At 37.1% G+C, this 16,547-nt stretch overlaps 2 protein-coding genes across 3 annotated transcripts; both read right to left on the bottom strand.

The window, feature by feature from the left end:
* Positions 1-526: 526 nt before the first annotated feature.
* Positions 527-9,565, bottom strand: LOC105044407 (protein TRIGALACTOSYLDIACYLGLYCEROL 2, chloroplastic). Its single transcript, XM_010922286.4, has 6 exons — positions 9,360-9,565; positions 8,434-8,975; positions 6,980-7,309; positions 4,073-4,188; positions 1,157-1,247; positions 527-1,072 (listed from the first exon to the last, which is right to left on the bottom strand). Exons 2-6 carry the CDS (start codon positions 8,950-8,952, stop codon positions 980-982), a joined length of 1,149 nt encoding a protein of 382 aa, XP_010920588.1. The 5' UTR covers positions 8,953-8,975; positions 9,360-9,565; the 3' UTR covers positions 527-979.
* A 2,172-nt stretch (positions 9,566-11,737) lies between these two features.
* On the bottom strand, positions 11,738-16,054 carry LOC105044406 (small ribosomal subunit protein uS9m). Of its 2 annotated transcripts, none has more exons than XM_010922283.4 (5): positions 15,364-16,053; positions 13,093-13,533; positions 12,690-12,770; positions 12,312-12,406; positions 11,738-12,225 (listed from the first exon to the last, which is right to left on the bottom strand). In XM_010922283.4, exons 1-4 carry the CDS (start codon positions 16,031-16,033, stop codon positions 12,315-12,317), a joined length of 1,284 nt encoding a protein of 427 aa, XP_010920585.1. In that variant the 5' UTR covers positions 16,034-16,053; the 3' UTR covers positions 11,738-12,225; positions 12,312-12,314. The 2 variants fall into 2 exon arrangements, with proteins under 2 accessions (XP_010920585.1, XP_073113238.1); XM_073257137.1 differs by having other exon boundaries at positions 12,082-12,218; positions 15,364-16,054.
* Positions 16,055-16,547: the final 493 nt, after the last annotated feature.

Below are 16,547 nucleotides of genomic sequence, written 5' to 3'. Positions count from 1 at the left end.
GGTGGAATGGCTCTGGTTCGTGTCCAATATCCATTCCAAAGGACAAGAAACAACGACTCCAAGCTTCCCATCGTTCCCAATTCTCAAAAAACATAGGGGAGGAGATGGACAAGAGCATGCGGAGAAACTAGTCAGCCATAACATGTTCTTTTGTTACCATACATCACGTCAGCTTCATATTTCCTCTCACTTGTTGCACGTCTTGCTCGAGTTTTCCTAATTTGTCTTGAGAAAGAAACTCGCTATGAACGTGACATATCTTCCATCAAAACGTTTAACCACGTTGGGAAGCTCAGCATGATGCTGCTGCATGCAAAATGCAAAACAAATCAATTCAGAATAACAACTGCATCCAGACTGAACACAAGAAGTCGCCAAAATGATCTTAGAAGATGGGATTGAAAATCCTTGACAATAAGAACAGAGGATTTGATAAGATGATTCGGAAGTAAATATAGCATCGTAAATCGAATCAAATCATACCAAGGTGCACCGTGGAAGGTGCAAGACAAACAAATATCTATGCTTTGGAGGTACTCAGCCAAATAGCAAGCTTGGTAACTTCATACATGCCAATTCACAATACAAAATGGTCAAGTATGACAGAAGAAAATTATACATCACCAAATAAAATTGACAACTCTTACAATGTTCCATGATAAAATTTTGAGAAAAAAAAAAAAAAATTTCTCCAGCTGTCTCATGTAGGTATCACAGCATGTAGGTATCACAGCATGAGACCTGAAAGCAGTTGCACCGAAAGAAAGCTTAGAGCTACAAAGGGGAAAAATTGAACAAAATTTCACATTTTTTTTTGACATAAATTATGTGTCAAGTTCTCCTTCAAACTACAGCCCCGAGAATTGTAGACGTGACCGATGTTTCTTCCCGCTTCCCCTCCCATATGCAACCTCCTCCTGTCAAAAGTTTTAACATAGAAGTCTAGCTGGTATTGGTGACAGTCAGGCTTCAGAAATCTTCATAAAATCCTGCTAAGAGACTGTATTAGCGACTTCAGATTCCGTCTTGTAGCTTCATCACCCGTGAAGCCTGAGATGTCAGAACTTATACTCTGCAAATGCATGGAGAAACTTAACATATAAATAAAAAACTTAATCTCAAAAATAGGAAATAAGGAGGAGGACAAAGGTCCCACCTCAATATTTTTCAGTGTAAACTGAAGTGTGAAAATATACTGCCTGATAAGTTCAGCATTCTCAGGAGTTAAAATGGCAGACTGCACCTCACTGCAAGACCGTAAAAGTTAGTAGCTAGCAACATGCACAACCACCATGTTTAATATTAGTGGGAAGGGAACCAGTTTATGTTGCCCTACCAGGTGACCGCAATAAGACTCTAAGAGAAATAATGAAGGGGTAGAGTGGCGGATATAATCCAATGTTCTCCCTGTATCGTGCAGTCTTCCATCCAAATAGAAGGGAAACTAACACAATACAAGCAGGCGATCATTGGATTTGATCCGGTGTCCCATAATCTTCCAGCTATTACCGTATAGCGATGGCCAGATATGGTGATCCAAGATTTTTCCAAATGGAAAGATCTAGTGCTGCACCTCTACACCTTTGGCAAATAAAAGTATTTATCTACTCATATTTGAATCTTCAATCCTTCATTTCCATAGACATTCACATATAATTTTGACAGAAAAAAATAGGGGGAAAATATGCAGCATAATCCTTAACCTAAAAAAGTGATATATTGAATATTAATCTTAAAAAGGATAAAAGGGGAAAAAAAAACATATTGAGAAGTCTGATAGAAAAAGGAAACAGAAGGCATAATTGAGGAAAAAAAATCTAAGCATAAATTGAACACTCAAAAAGAAAAGTAGATGACATGCATTTATTACCATTCTAGCCTTCAAAGTAATTGCATTCTGAACAATTTGAATTTTGATGTGTATGGACTCTACGTACAATAAAAGTCGAGACCACCTAGGCATAGGTGCAAATTGAGCATTAAGATGATCTACTTTTAATGGCAAAACCCATAAGTTCGCACACTGCAAGAAAAAAAGTAAGCATCACAAAATTACATGACTCCATCTTTTTCAAATTACCTTTGTAACCTGCATGGTTAGATATGTGATTTGTCACGTGTCTATCATGAATTAGATTCCAGAGAGTGCAGACAATCAGTTTTGTTCTAATTAAACTGAATGCTGACCTCAATTTTTCTCTCAAGGATCACTAGAAATTACAACATTTTTGTTTCTAGTATAGAATAAGAAGACCAATCTTCAAACAGATTGGAATAGGAAAGGTATATGCATACTCTGAAATCCTTCCAGATTTTCTTACTCAAAACATGCAAAATCTCCACAAGAACTGAAATCTATAACATGGAAGGCATGATGGACTTCTGAAGAAGTACCCAATCCAACAGATTATACAAAGACGATGCGAAATAACTTGCAAGACCTATTCTAAATATAATGGTTCAGCTTTATCTTAAGTGTGATATATGTTTGACAGCCCTCCATGAATTGGTGCTCATCTCATGAGCCGCATAACTAAGCAAAAGAAGGGCCTACCCTGAATCCAGAAAATTCATTTTGCAGGGGGAGAAAAAAAATCTACCTTGATGTTTTCCAGGTTAAATAAATGCAACCAGGAAAGGAAACATCCAAGATTCAGATTCCCCATAAGTTAGTGAGAGTCTAGACAAAAAATAAAAACTAAAAAAAAAAAAAGCAAAAAAGTTTAGTCTTCCATTAATTTTTCATAATAGTAAAGAAGGTTACTACGCGGGGAATCTTACTTCTCTCTATTAGCATAAAATCGAGCCCTGCTTTCACTAGGGCTTTGCTAGAGTGATGCGATGAAAAGATGATTAAAGTCATGCCAACCACATCAATGGAGTTTAAACATAGGTCAAAGAAAACTCCATTGAAGAATTTGTGCAATTACCTATCTAATTTCTGTTAGAATGCATGAACAACCACATACCGAGAAATAAATGTATGGACTGGATTAGCATAAGATGAATTACATATAATCTAATGCATCAGATATTAAAGTTTGAATCAAAATCCAAAAACAATCCCTCATAGGCTCATAGCTGTATCTTTCAGTTCACAAAGATTACATTAAAGAATTTACAGAGTCAAATAAGAATTTTTCTTCGTTCCTAAGAGGTTACCGAATGCTAGGCTGTTCCATAATTCTCAGCATGATTTATGCAGCTAACTATAAGAAACTAGAGCAGGCCTTCAGTAACATGCAAGTGTGGTCTCAGGCACAAAAAGAAAAAGGTGTGCAGGGACAAAGGTTCCAAGGAACTATTTTAGCAAGGACTTATTTTGTCAACCGTACTCAGATATCTGTGAAGAGGATCTACTTGGATGGCTATCAGAAGAGTTGATAAATGCCTTCTTTCTGTACTATTTTGCAGTATCCAATGGACTCCAATCAAGGCTTCTCGAAAAAAAGAAAAAAAGAAAAAAAAGGAAACTCAAACCAACCAAAAGGTGCTCGGACTAGGAGAAGAATCAAGAAGGTTCTATCAGAAGGCATGGCCAGCTATAAAATGCAATCTTGAATAGCAGTACAGATTTTGAGTTGTTTGCTCCATCAATCTCATTATCTTCAAGATAACTGCTTTAATCATAACCAAGAATAATGACTAAAGTCTGTACACTTAACCAACGTTCAAGTGACAATAAATCTTAATCAATGTTAAGCTTGTCACCACCAAACTTAAACTAATTCCTGGAATCTGTAATTACTTGACTGAATTTATGAAGCATAAAAAGAGATCAGTTCTGAAAAGCCTTGAAGGTTATTACTTGCCTTAAAGGGTCATAAACAAGTTTATGCTTTGTTTTAAAAAATAAAAGGGAAAAATCCAATCTTGTTAAACGCCTTAAAGTTACCCAGAAAAAATCTATGCACGTATATTTGTGGCTTTGTGCAACTAGATACAAATCCTATGACCTCACCACTCAAACAACATATGAAGAATTCAAGTATCAATAAACCTGTATAAACATTAAATATTTTGAGCTGCTGATAAATAGCTGGCTCAGAAAGTTGAGGTTCAGTAATTATACCTCAGATCCTTAGTTACATCAGCCAGGCTTTTGGCTAAAATCTCCACATCCTTCAGTAAAGCACTGTCATGAACCTCAGCAAGCAAAGGTTGTATATTTTCAGACAGGGCTTCAATCTGCTACATCACTACAGCAAAAACTTATGCATGTAAGCATACCTAGTTGTTTTTAATTTGTAGCTACATCATGATTCCTCAAAGACAAAGCAAGAATTATAAAGTCATGTTCAAGAGCAGCTGATGACAATAATATAAAATACAGATGCATTAACATAATGACATTATGCATGAAAAATGCTCCTCCGCTGTGAAGTCTGATCGTAAGGAAGCAAAAAAAGCTATGGCAGATTTTGTCATAGTAGTGGTGAGTATGTTCGCTAACTTCATGGAAATGTTTCAAATTTAAAGGTGTACTTTCAGGACCTAGTATGAAATTAAATGAAATTAGTGCCTCTTGAATCTCAAACCCTTTCAATATAACCAATAGATTCTGAAAGCCAGGTAGAACCATGGAAATATTCTTGCATGACCAACCAACTTCACTGAACTCAACTACATTTTCTAGCCATAAAGACGAGTTAGCAAGAATGATTTAACATACAGAAAACACAATATTGGTCCCAGACAGGGTATTAAGATTAGATCCTTAATAATATTATTAAATCTAATATGCTGGACAAGTAGGTTTTTTTCTTTAAGGAAAAAAAGCTTGAGTTTCAGCATCGTCGAAGTGCATAGAAAACAAACTGGGATTCCTCCACGACCAACTCATCCACACATACTTGACTCTTCATTTGGTCATGAGAATAATTAACTAAGACATATCATTTAAGTAATGAAGATCTGAACTTCAAAATCAATTGAATTAGTTAAGAGCTTGGAGATTAAGGGAAAAGGAAAGAAAAATTGACCAGAAAATCAAAGAAGTTGATGTTCCTTATTTTGGCTCATATTTCTTAATTGCATGGGTATGAGAAGCATCTCTTAATCTAAGCTGCAAGTTAATGCTGATGGACATTGATGATCCATCCTAGATGAATTTGGTGGAAGTCTAGGACCTTGCTCATGATCTAAAAACATGCCAAAGCATGCTCAAAGGGTTTAAAGAAAAATTACTGAGTCATTAGGCGTTTTTGGAGTTGATTTTTGCTTCGCAAGAGCCTACTAAGATCACACAAGTATATGATCCCCCAATCTTTATTATCCACAGCCATGTCAGTCCACATGCACAATTCTGGAAGCTTTCTTAGACTCCAAATTCCAGCTGTGTCAAGGGGATGCAACGCTTGAAGGAATAGTACCTATTACTATAGATATAGCCTTCTTCTCATCCTTACTTTCTTTTTCTCAGAGAACAAGCCCACAGCACCACTTTTCTTGATTTTCTACATGATTTCACAAGTTTTCTACACCCTTATGTCAACCCCATCTCATGTATGTATAAGACTAGGGTTAGGTTTTGGTCACCAGCTTTCTCTTGGCTACCAACCCATAGACCTAGTCCAAACCCTTAATCATGTGATGTCATGGCCTACGGGGACCAGGATCATGTCACACACATTGAGGTAAAGCTATTCGCACAAAACCTTTTGCAAAATAATTGAATACTAAATATAATAATATTGAAAAACTAAATTAATTATTTTCCAAACCATAAATAAATGCTTGGGCCCCAAGATTCCAATGTCTGAACATGTCCCTATCTCAATGTGGACACAATGTCATATGACAGCTCCTTTGTTGGATAGTTAGAACCCTCACTCACATCTCAACCCAATCAACTAGTATGCTCCCTATCAAGAAAATAGTCCAGGGTACCTTTAGCCAACACATAGATTTGACCCCAAATTTATTGACCTCCAGAGTGCGGCATGGTGTCTCATCCTTCAAGGAATTATTTGCAAACTGGGCATCTAGTTTGCACCTCAACCCTTGGCAGTGATTTTCCTGAGTAGGATTCTTGTCTTGTCCATGTAGTGCTAGCACACATGGGTATCAGTACAAAATTACCACCTTGGTGGGGGAACTCCACAATGTCACCATACAACTCAACAACCATATAGGTGCGATGCCCAACTTCAGCCATAGCTATGAACAATATTTCAAATGCTTAAGAATATACAATCCTCCCCATGATAAACACTCCAACCACTTGGATAACTCCCTTGGAGCATTGTGAACTCTTTTCTAGCTCTAAGGCTAATGTGTCATGCCTAACTAAAAATAATGTTTAGTGCTAATGCAAATGAAATATTTATTTCAACAAGGTTCGCCGTCTTGGTACCAGATCTCCTACCCATAAAATCCTGTTGTAATATTGATATGTGGTTCGGTACAGTAGTATCGATGCGCTCCGAGACAATACTGATATGGTACAGTATGCCCCATACTGTCTGTACCGGATGGTACAAGACGATACGGCATTCCATGATTTCAACCAATGTTCAAAACTGCATGTACATGGCTATTGGGCATACCCTATCTTCAAGATGATGCAGTCATCAAGGATGCACAATCTTTTTAACTGTTCATGATCAATACGCCACCAGAGTTATTGCAGGATGGTCATTAAAAAAACTACCACATTATTGAAATTATATTGCATGTGTTAGCAAGACAAGTGATTAACTTCAGTCTCTGAGATATATTCCTCCAGATGCTTTTGTAGTTTGATATGCAATGTATATTGATCTTGGTTTAATGGAGTGTGTGAAAATCAATCGATGACAACAGATATATTCCTCCAGAAGCTCTTGTTGTAGCTCAATATCCAATCTATATTGATACTGGGTCGAGAAGTGTGCGAAACCAGATCGATGACAACAGATCTTCAATAATCAGAATGATTGAAGATGCAACAGACTTTCAAATAGTAGGTAAAATGGATAGAGAATATATATGTCCGCACCTTTGCAAGGAGCGGTTGTGCTTCTTCTACAACAGATGCAACCTTTTCAGCCAATCTGTAGCTTCTAGAAATGCCGATTTCTTCCATTTCTCGTCCAAGACGGGTAAATATTCCAACCAATTCATCCAAGCTTACCCCCTGTTTTCCCCTTATCCTCTCTTTATCACAAACAATAAGACCCTCTTTGGCACAATCTGGATCAAGAGGACCTGCAGATGGTGTAGGAAGTGGCTTTCGTGGTGTAATATCAATCAAGGTCTCCATAAGAAGGCCAGATTGATTAACCTCAACCAAAGAATTTCGAGGTATAATAATTTTGTCATCCTCAACCTGCCAAACAAAAGGTTAAGGGACTAATTATAAGTCAATTTCAAATTTTTGATCAATTATAAAATGCAACAATTGCAGACACATAACAATCTGATGTTATGTTATTGTAAATCTTGTACATGGATGTTGAGCTCATAATCATCATAAACAAACATGCAATTGCTTCAAAAACTCTTTTCCATACATGTCCTTTATCGTTTAAAACAAATGACAAGCTTTTAGAGTCTAAAGCTTTTCTATATGCAATTTGTGAATTTCACCTTAGAATCCTAGAAATATCAAACACTGTATTCAGAATTAATGCTATACAAAAGCTTTTAAATCTGAAAGAGCACCAATTGAATCATGACTTTAAATAATGTTACTTTGCAGTCATGGAAATATCAAAAAATAAAGATGAACTTTAAAAGACTAAAACATTATTTTTTATTCAGAAGATGAAGATCAAAACTTAAGAATCAGCTAACTTGATGCATGCAGTGTAACTGGATTTCTAAACCATTCCATTCTCTTTGATTATAAAAGAGCAGTCAGAAAATTAATAAAAGATTTAAATGAATAGATATACATGAGACGTCAACACTTTTTATGGTTAACATTTTATCATTGGTTCCTATTCAAGGACAAGTTCTTGAAATGGCAAACTGCATTTGAATAATGTCCCATTATCTTCGTTGAAGCATTCTGTCACCCCTGGACTCCTCATGCCTCTTTCCTGGGACCATTCTAGCCTGTTCTTTTATAGAAATAGCCCCCAGAAGCCAACAGTATTAAATATTTTTCTGAATCTACCGGCATTTTTTTTTAAAAAAAATGCAAGTCTTATGAATTTATCATGGTTCATTTTAAACGCATTGAATTGTTGGCAAAAACAATATCAGTGTTACAAAGAAATGATACATTCATAAAAACCAAAGATGATATCGAAGATGATTAGCTCAGGATAGATGAAAAGAATATACTATTGAATCAAAAATAAGTTGAATGCTAGTAAATAATCCAGTTTATAAAGTTCATTGAAGCCAAAAATAAGTGATCCTCAAGGGACTAATAAGTAATATAAATGAAAACAGATCCAAAGATATTCATGTAAATGGGAAGTTGATGGAGAAAAGCACACAGACCTCGACAGTTGCATCAATACTTTTCAAAGATGAATCAACTTGGACCACACTTCCGACAGTCACCCCTCGTATCCTGACTGGTGTTCCCACACAAATCCCACAAGCTTGGGAGAATTCGAACACCGTCTGATATTTCCTGAACCGTGACCTCATGTGGAACCCCCTCAACCACACCAGTGCGAGGGCAAGAAGAGCTGCCCCAGACACCATAAACAGTCCGACTCCACCTTCCCAGATGCTACTTCGACCGAACCCAAAATCACTAAGTGGTTGGAAAGCTTGCTTCCAGATGGTCCCAGGAGCTTCAAGCACAAGTGCCAACGGGTTCTTTCCTTTCGGAGGAGATGATGGATTCTGACCCGCACTTGCAGAACTTGCCCTCACTTGACAAAGCTTCTTCTTCGAAGGTTTGGGGGGAAGACAGGGCATAAAATTCTGAGAATTATGAATAGGGGAAATCGAAGGGGAGATAATCAAAGATTTGCAAGTGGAGATCTGAATCCATGGACTGCCGGCCATCTTTCCGACACCGAATTTTTGCTCTGGCAATCAGAAATAGATCGAATGATATTTCAGCAGTGGATTCAAATTCGTCCAAGGGAAAACACTAGAAAGCAGACACGTGATCGAGATTTAAATCAAGAGCGAACGAATTAGAGATATGAAATTTAAGAAAAAGACTTAATTAGTCAGCACAACCATATGATTAAACCCTAACAACAACTACGACAGCAGAGAAAACATGGCACGGCTAAACTTGGAGAAGATACAATGCAATATAAATCCTACAGGCCTCATAATATTGATGTGAGAAGACGATGATAGCGAATGAATTTATTAAAACCCTGTAGAGGTCAAAAAACCTAGAAATTCAGACATCAATCACATGAAGAATTCTTGAAGAGGGAGGAGGAAATGGAAGGAACCTAGAGATCTGAACTTGGATTGAAGAGAGTGTAGAGGGATGGAGATAAAAGGAAAAAAAAAAAGCTCTTTTTTCGCTGCTCCTAGGCCTCTCTTTGGCTCATTCCTCCTTCCGTCTGGTCCAATGACGGCGACAATGCCTCGCCGTCCTTCGGGAGGAGAAACGCTTTGAGCAAGGTCCAGGGGTTAGGTATTGTTTTTTTTTTTTTTTTTTTTTTTTTTTGGTGAGGAGGCGCTAAGTATTGTTTTCCGGTCTAATCGGAACCATTCTTTGGTTAACTCGCGTGCTTTTTGGGGGCATCGGTGGCCCAATACCGCATGTCGGACTCTCCTATCTAATAATCTTTAAAGCATTGGATGAAAATATTATGTTATTAAAAAATAATATTAAAACTCATTTTAAAATATTAAATAAAAATATTATATGATTAAAGAATGACATTGGAGCCCATTTATATGTATTAAATTAAATTATAATTTTTTTTATTATTGATACTAAAAATTTGAATGATCATTATATTGTTATTCATAATTTTTTTTAACAAATGATCAATTATTTATCATAGGACCCCATACGCAACACGTGGACTCAAAACTAGTTCTATAAAAATATAAAATCATGATTCATATAATACCGAAACTATCTTTATTATATCCCACAAAATATATTTATCAATCATATAAAAATATATTATAATAAAATTATTAATATTTTTATCAATATATTAATTATTATGATAGAATTAATATTTTTATTTGTATTTATAATATATTATTATTTTGATACTAAAATTTATTTTGACTAAAAAATAAGATAAATAGAAGAAATATATAATTTCATAATAGAAATATAAAGTACAATAATATGTTTCTATTATAATTTAAAATTATAATTTAATAATAATATGACTATAATATGATGAATAATATATTATAATAAATATATATTATAGATATAAGTTGTATCATATCAATATAATATATTAGGGAAGGATATTTCTATTCCTAAATTCCAATTGGAATCTTTATTTTAGGATGAATGGATGGTCTCAGTATTTGACTTTGAGGACCATCCTTTGAGTTGGATGGTGATTTAAAAAATAAAAATAATTTAAAATTATTATTATATAGAATCATCATAATGCAAATGATAATTTTATCAACTTCATCCACACTAGTCGGTGATCACCTACCAACTTTATGGCTTTGAAATGGAGCTAACTCCGTGACCTCATGAATCCTATTGCAATTTTGATTTTTTTCAGAGTAGCAGCAGTGCTTTTAGTATATTAGGATTGGATTTGTCATATTACTAGAATTCTGCCCCCGTATCCTCAACAAACAGTACGTCTTTTGCATTGAAATAAAGACATACTTGGATGTACGACATGTGGTCCATCTCGGAAATGGAGATGTGCCCCCATGGAATTCTCATACCAAACGGAGGTGAAGATGTGCCCTCATTGAATTCTTATACCAAACAGAGGTGACATGGCAAATATGGTAGTCGAGAGATGGGTGATACCCATCCGCTTCCGCTTTTGAAATAATTGACAAGCATGCACAATCCTCCACGGTGCAAAACAGTCTTTTGCGGTACAAAATATGCGTCGCGCGGTCCAAAGTTGGAATACAAAAATCACGGCTCAGCAATGTTCTCTCTCTTCCCTTTTGGGGTTTGGAGTTCAAGATGATAAAAGATCGGCAGGCATTAGAGCAACTCCATCTCTCAATAATTATTAAAATTTTATTAATTTATTTTTTAATAAAAAATTTAAAATAAATCTGCAATTTTATTTTTAATTTAAAAATAATTTTTTAAATAAATTTTATATAAAAATAACTATCCATTCAAAAATAATTAGATCATTTAATCCTATTTGAATAATTATTTTTAAATTATATTTTAAATAAAAAATAATTTATTTAAAACTTAAATTAATAACTACTTTTAAATTTAAACTTAATTAAATATTTTTTATTAATTTTTTTATTTTAAATAAAATTATTATTTTTGAACATCCTTTTCTGCATAACAAAGTTCCAGAACTGCAACCGTTCCGAGACTTGTTAATTTAGCGGCGCGCAAAAATAAACCATGCGGTTTGACTAAAGAATAAACCCACCATCATCAAAGAACTAAATTTTCGTCAAAAAAAGTTATTCAGAGGTGATTACATTTGCAGTGAGACTTCAGATGTTCAGATGGGGCATCTAAAGACAGTAGCACGAAAAGCATGTGGCAAGAGGACGTTAGTTTCAGTAAGGTCCAAGAACCATTGGAAATCAACCAGCAGCAGCGTAAGGATGTTACTTTCAGTAAGGTCCAAGAACCATTGGAAATCAACCAGCAGCAGCGTCATTAGCTTTAGGACGGTGATTCACGTGCTTCAATGTTGTGACCACAACATTGCTCATAGCCGCTTTATTGGACCCAGATAAAAGGCAACATGATTCAAAGCGGCCCAATCGCCAATGTTCAAATAATAGAAACTTAACAGATGAAGTTTCAAACAGAAAATAAAAAGAATGGAATCTCTCAATCAACTTTTTAAGTACGGGAGATGGATGATAGGCCTGAGAACCAGGAACAGACATTCTGACACCATTACAATTGCCCATCATGGTCGCATTGTCGCAAAGATTAATGTTCTTAAGTAGCAGATCAAGGCTCCAAAATAGTAGCAGGCATGTGCGTGCCAGGACAGGCATGAAACTTGGTTCTCCACATTTTGACTTAATCATCACGGCTGGCTCATACGACAAGGACTTTTGGGTACGTACACCAAAATCACCCACAAATATAACATTCGCAAGGCTTGGTATTGGTGAGGTGAACTGGTTGAGAAGAAGCTGCCAAACTGAAAGCTGTACATGACATTCAGGGTAAGTGCCTTCAAACTTCAAGTGATGCAGGACATGACCACTACATAAAAGTTATAAAACAATGGTACCTGTTATCTCTTGACCCATTGGAAGCTCTTTCTTGCTTTTGCCTTTCCAGGCTTTTTCCTTTCAACAACACGTGGATCCCTCATCAAGTACCCAGCTAGATTGATGCAAAAGATGCCATGTCAGCATTCAGCAATTAATAGAAAAAGAAACATTAGTTAAATTATAGTGCTAGCTCTACTATTGGCTAAATTAAAATCAGTCACAGGGACTGGAGCGATCAATATCAATATATAAATATAACAGGTTTTCTAAAAAATTTATCAAAGACACAAGTAGAAAGAGGGCAACGGCAACCTTAAAATCTTGAAGAATCAGCTTAGTTATCCAAATAACAGGTACAAGATATTCTACATGAATGTTGCTTTTTAAAATTTTACCTGCTTTAAGGTATGGCCGAAGCCCTGGTTCCCAGTTTTGCAGCGCCCTGCTAATTCCCAAGCGGATAGCTCCCACCTGACCTGCAATATGTAGCTAGATCAAATGCATGCTCAAATAAGAGAGAGGATAATAGTTTCTTCTCCAGCCAAATTACAACAGCATGTCTTTCACATGATCTTGTTACTCCATACAAAAAGTTGTCTTATCATGAAGCAATTCATCTAATCATGTTATAATGATGCCTTACAGAATCAGCAACCAGAAGCAAAATGCTATATAACACAAACAAGGAATGAAGTCTCATCAAGCTAAACAGAAGGTTCATGTCATCCAAGCAGGTACAGGAGTGATTGCTAATTAAGGCATGTGACAGCATTCGAAAATGTAAGACACAGTGCTTACCTGAGACACCACCGCCTTTCACAGTGCAATTTATGTCCCAAAGACCCAAAGTCTCCGTCACAGTAAATGGACGAAGAAGCTCAGCTCGATGGTCAAGAATTGGGAAGTATGCATCAAATTGCTTGTCATTGACGATAAACTTCCCATGGCCAGGTTGAATCCATACACGAGCTACACTGCATTTCCTTCTTCCAGTTCCATAAGCCCTTTCTTTTTCGTCAACCTGTCTAACCCGTGCTTTTGCAATTTCCTCTTGCTTCTTTCGCTCAATTTCAGCTCTTGTAGATGTTGCATTCATTCTTGCTATGGCTTTGTCTTCTATTTCATGTAGAGGAGGCAATCCTTTGATACCTCTGACATCCTTTAGAAGAATCAAGCTATCAATCATATCTTCTGTAATTCCTGATGCCGCAATTAGATCCCCAAATGCCCGATTTGGACCTGCACTTATAATAATGGAATCCCAAGAAAGCATTAGTTTGGATCTCGATGCAATCAAATCTGCAAGTGAATTATGCAGGATGCTTTAAATCAAAATCTCTTTTTTTTAAAAAAATTAAATAGATATTTCTGAAACCATGTCTATGCTTTAAAAATTTTTGTAGTCCATGCCCCACTTCTGACTCAAAACAAAATTCAAATGTTTGGCAACAAAGTTCAAGAGACAGCCAGCGGAATTGAAATTTGAATTGCACCATCGAAATCAGAGATTGGGAAAGCAACAACAAATTATAGTTTGGACAATCAACAAGTGGAGAATGGATGAGGCGCAATGAACAATTTGAACCTTTTTTTTTTAAAAAAAAAAAACACCCAGTTCAGGAATAAATCATTTTAGAAACATGTTTGAACATCGCCTGCCAAAACACAACTTCTAAAAATAAATAATGAAGTTAAAGGAAGTTTCCAGCATGATGGCCAAAAAGTAAGAATTAAAACTGCAGCAGTTGAAACTAAAATGCAAGAAAATAGTTTAATTCCTTTTCCAATGAGAAATGGAATGGTTCAGTTATAAAAGGATACAGAACAAACAAAAGAAGAAAGATAGACAGAAAAGAAAACATGAATGGTCATTTAATTGTCATGAGGTGGGCAAATAGGAATTCACATCCCAGTGCGATGTCTTCTTAGGTGAAACATAAAAAATAAAAATAAAATAAAATGCATTTAAGCTGCAGAATGTCTGAGTGAAGCCTACAGGGCTTCCATCCCAAGCCTCCTGTCCTCCCTGAGTGAATAAGGGAACCCTTGAATTCTAGATAAATGCCAATGTGAGCTCCTAAATTTCCCGATGCCTTAACTCTCCTTAGGGGCAATCCCATAGCATCTATAACTCCACTAGTTGGTCTTATCACTCTACTAGGCTATAAGATCTTCTGCAGCTATCCAATCCAAGCACCCTTCCTCATTTGTCCACCTGATCTGAGGAGCCAAGCTACACTAGAGAGCTAAACCCAAGTAGCCACTCCTTTTCCACAAGTTGTCAAACAAACTACATATGATGGTTGTGTGTTGTGCTAATACACTGTCATAGGAGTAATATTCAATTTCAGGAAAACTGAGTGCTAGGTCATGTGCTACTGCATTTCAAGACTAAGATAAAAGAGTCTAAAGGAATGCAACAAAGAAACAAGAACATGAAGATAGAAAAGAAGATGAGGATGATGAGGAATGGAAGCCAACAACAATGTCTACAACTTGTCTAATGATATTTCATAACTCAACTCAAATCAATCTCTTAATGGAAAGGCTCCATTGTGAAATGTACAGCCCTAAATAGCAAAAGCATATCCACTCAATGAGACTGTTGTACCAAATGTATAAATGATTTCCTACCATCGACCAAATAAAAAACTTACTCTGCATCCATCATGGACGTCAAGTGCCTTTGGAAGGCCATTAGACATAATATGAGTCGGTATAAACCTGATATCACTCATTCCAAAACCACCAATTAAGGTTCCCAACCACACATAAGTTGGATGTCATTCACCATGACCCAATTTTTCGAGCACCAGGCACTATGTTTCCCTCCTCTATTTCTAACCTTGACAGACCAATCATAATACAGTTCACGTCATGCAATTTCAACATAGAACAGTCACCAATGAATTCCATAAGAATTCGTTTTAGTACCAAACTTCTAATCACACACAAACCAGAAAAATAGTGACCCATAGCAACCACGAAATTTCAGCACAATACAGAAGGGGGGAAGTTTAGATTTCCCAACTTGATCCAAAAGCAGCAAAAAATTTGTATCTTTGTTACCTTTCAGTGTAGCTAAGAGTTCTTGCTCTTTCTTCTCCAACTGCTTCTGCTCCTCAATGCGCTCCTTCTCCAAATCTTCAATCCCACCATCCTCAATCCCTTCAAGCCCCAGCTCTTTTTCTCCTTCAGTGTCAAAAAAATTCACCTTATCTTCCTCTTCCCCCAACGTCCACGGCTTATACCCCTCAGCCGTCTCCCACTCATTCTCTCTAGCTCCTCCTAGCTCCTCCTTCGATGCAAACTCCCGATCGATCTCGTCAAATATACCCCCTTTCTTCTCCAAAATGGAATCCTGGGTCGACCAGGGATCGCCGCCCTTCAGGCCGGCTCCAGCGGCCGCTTCCGATCCGGCGGGATCCTCGCCGCCTTCCGCAAACCCGGCGAGGCTACCTTCCTCGTCGCCGAATACGGAGTCCACCTCGTCCTTCTCCGACGAGAACTTCCAGGTGCCGTCACCATCGCCGCCGCCATCGTCACCACGGTTGGTCGAGAAGGCTCTCAGGGATCGGGAGAAGAAACCCGGATTGGGTTCGCCGATAGGGAGACCAGGAGGAGGCAGAGGGAGAGGAGGGAGAGAAGTAGAGGAGGGAGGAAGGGGGTGGGGGGAAGAAGCTAGGGTTAGGGTTAGGAAGCGGAGGTGAAGAGGTCGAGAAATGAGGCGGGAGAGCATCTTGCGGGGAGGGAGGCTTCTCCCATTAGGGCTTTTGGGGTTTTACGTTCTCTCCGTTTCCTGGTCGAAAATGGGCCGGATGCAGGACGACCCACTCGAGCTTTCCTTGATTGGGGCCTTAAACGGCCCAATACCACCAACTACGAAGGTGTCGCTGGACCGGGGTGACCTCATATGGGGGATAGAAAAGTTGGGACATATAGCTGTTTTTTAGTGTTAGGCTTAGGAATGCAATTTGAACTAATGTGTCCTAACTAGTACATTCAAAAAGATTTTAGTTCGAAGAATGTAAACTGGCACATGGCTTGGCTTGATCCTTTGGGAACAAATATGCATAGTTGTGACAATAACTGATGCAAAATTCATGTGGGAGTCATCGTCCCAATAATAATTCGTGAGTAGTTAGTCAAAGTCATGAGTTCCAAAAAGCATCTAAAGTTTTCATGAATAATTTGAAGCATCATTTAATCTTCAGACATAATTAAAGAGAATTTTCCCACAATTTGAAGTATAT

This window comes from Elaeis guineensis, chromosome 5, assembly GCF_000442705.2.
Source record: "Elaeis guineensis isolate ETL-2024a chromosome 5, EG11, whole genome shotgun sequence".
NCBI classification, from domain to species: Eukaryota; Viridiplantae; Streptophyta; class Magnoliopsida; order Arecales; family Arecaceae; genus Elaeis; species Elaeis guineensis.
The sequence above is the reverse complement of the archived record's forward strand: the minus strand, read 5'-3'. Positions and strand labels throughout refer to the sequence as shown.

Excerpts from the sequence above, each read along its gene's own strand:
- LOC105044407 (XM_010922286.4), bottom strand. The coding sequence starts at position 8,952 with ATGGCCGGCAGTCCATGGATTCAGATCTCCACTTGCAAATCTTTGATT. Across the intron at positions 7,310-8,433 it reads GTATTGATGCAACTGTCGAG|GTTGAGGATGACAAAATTAT; the intron begins GTCTGTGTGCTT and ends TTTGTTTGGCAG. Across the intron at positions 1,073-1,156 it reads TTACACTGAAAAATATTGAG|AGTATAAGTTCTGACATCTC; the intron begins GTGGGACCTTTG and ends ATGCATTTGCAG.
- LOC105044406 (XM_073257137.1), bottom strand. The coding sequence starts at position 16,033 with ATGCTCTCCCGCCTCATTTCTCGACCTCTTCACCTCCGCTTCCTAACC. Across the intron at positions 12,771-13,092 it reads GAAAGGCGGTGGTGTCTCAG|GTCAGGTGGGAGCTATCCGC; the intron begins GTAAGCACTGTG and ends TACATATTGCAG. Across the intron at positions 12,407-12,689 it reads TCGGCCATACCTTAAAGCAG|CTGGGTACTTGATGAGGGAT; the intron begins GTAAAATTTTAA and ends GCATCAATCTAG.